The sequence below is a fragment of the Triticum dicoccoides genome, unplaced genomic scaffold (genome assembly GCF_002162155.2).
Source record: "Triticum dicoccoides isolate Atlit2015 ecotype Zavitan unplaced genomic scaffold, WEW_v2.0 scaffold120777, whole genome shotgun sequence".
Classification (NCBI taxonomy): Eukaryota; Viridiplantae; Streptophyta; class Magnoliopsida; order Poales; family Poaceae; genus Triticum; species Triticum dicoccoides.
Window position 1 is genome coordinate 1 of NW_021184311.1, and position 2,142 is coordinate 2,142.

The 2,142-nt window shown below is 45.5% G+C and overlaps 1 protein-coding gene across 1 annotated transcript; it reads right to left on the reverse strand.

The window, feature by feature from the left end:
* Window positions 1–728: 728 nt before the first annotated feature.
* On the reverse strand, window positions 729–2,137 carry LOC119343244 (receptor-like serine/threonine-protein kinase SD1-8; the record flags this gene model as incomplete). The annotated part of the gene is made up of 3 exons (XM_037614322.1): window positions 729–970; window positions 1,055–1,156; window positions 1,351–2,137. Coding segments are annotated over 3 exons (1,131 nt in total), but the record flags the coding sequence as incomplete, so codon positions are not given.
* Window positions 2,138–2,142: the final 5 nt, after the last annotated feature.

Here is a 2,142-nt window from a genome sequence, read left to right on the forward strand (position 1 = left end):
AGATTATGCCTTCCATTGCATATTCAGGCGACATGTATCCACTGCTTTGACAATTAACCGTGGTAAATTCAAACTTATTAACCAGTTAAGGCACAAAAGTTGAGGGATCCCATAAATGAAATTCATCACTACTCACAATGTTCCAACAACTCGATTGGTATGTCCTTCGTGTTGACTGACACCAAAGATCCTAGCTGTACCAAAATCGGATATTTTGGGGATCATCTCAGCATCCAACAATATGTTGCTTGCTTTGAGATCTCTATGAATCATCGTCAATCTGGAATCTTGGTGGAGATAAAGAAGTCCCCTGGCTACACCAGCGATTATCTTAAATCTTGTGGGCCAATTGAGCAGTGATTTTCTTCTATCATCTATCAGGGACAGAATTACACGAATCATCTTGTCAGTGACGATGTTTGACCGAAAGTAGAGATTTTTGCAACAAGTGAGTAGAACGTACTGAAAATGAAGTAATCCAGACTTCGGTTAGGTAGGTATGCATAAATCAAAAGCTTTTCGTCTTCATGAATACTGCAGCCTATAAGTTTGACCAAGTTTCTATGCTGCAACCTGGAAATCAGAGCTATTTCATTTTTGAACTACACTGCCCCTTGGACAGAACCTACATGAAGCCTTTTCACAGCAATTTCCTTACCATCTTCCAACGTTCCCTGAAACATGAGGTATTATTTAGTCAAGAAAGTTTGATCTTCCATTAATATTCTAACTATCTCCCTCACACAAAAAAAACCGATCAAATAACTATCAGTACAGATACGTCTTGCCTTATAAACATTGCCAAACCCTCCTTTGCCAAGAATGTTGGATTCAGAGAAATTATTTGTCGCGGTAGCAATTTCCCTAAAGTTCGAAATGGGAAACTCCGTGTTACCATCAGCGAACTGATTGTAATTTCCTGTATCTCGACGCATCAACCTTTCCCAGACAAGCTTGCTTCCTTGATTGCCTGTCAGGAGTGTGGGCACCGCCTCTTCAGTTTCTTGTGACTGGAGATAACATCAAAATTAGAAGTAAAGCAACAATTTCCTACCTCTAAAGCCACAGATCCAAATAAGCCCCACGCATATGAGTATCAGAAAACTTGACACAACTGGTAATACAATTTCTATGGTTTTGATCTTTCTCATGTTGCCTGCACAAAAAAATTAATATAAGGAGAATCACCAAAGTTTGTCAGTGCTAATCACCAAATTCATAGCAGACTCCTTTCTCGAACGCATGCATAAAAACATGAGGCCACTCTTTCTCCAATTTCTCTCTTTAGAAGAAACGAACACACACACACAGTAAAACATAAGCAAGCAGAGAAAGTGGAGTGATGCATACCTTGCAATCTTTTAGTCCGAACATAGAGGTTCTCCCCTCCTTGATGGTTGTTCTCCATGTCGATCAAATCGCCGATCCATAACAGGCATCTTGTATCATCACCGTCAATATCTATGTTGCTCATCTTGGAGTAAGCATATGCCACGCAGGAGCAATTGCTTCTGCATTCCTCGGTGCACTCATCGAAGCTTCTGCTCGGGACACGGAGGAACTTGTCCGGGACCTTCATGCCCGGAAAGGCCAAGAAACTGTCTCCATGGGTGCACCTTGGCACCTCCTTGGGGCGGCATCCCTGTGAGAAGCTACCGGAGATCCATCCTTTAGCATCCCTCGGTTCAAAACCGTCAAGGCACTTGCAAACCGGGACGATTTGTGTGTTGTCGCAGTAACCATAAGGACCGCAGTAGCCGTACGTATTGCACTCATGTTGAGGCTCTGCGTAGAGGGCTCTCCATGCGGACACGTTGCTCAGCCAGCTTAGTATATTTACCTTGCCTGAGTAGTCGATCTCCAACCTGACCAGCTGGACGAAGGAGCCAGCCGGCATGCCGAAGGACATGTACACCTCGTCGCCGGCGTGATGCAAGGCCATGTAAATGGCCGACTCGTTGAATCCGCCCATGTAGAGGTGGCTTGTCCACACCGGGCTTCGCCGGTGTGGCCTCGACCCGTTCCAGGCGAAGCACTGGAGCAGGTTGCTAGGGTCCGCGCCGTACGAGAACTCGCCGGGGGATGGGTCCTGCTGCCCTTTCCACGACACGAGGTGCTGCAGTGGGAGCGTCTTGTGGCTCA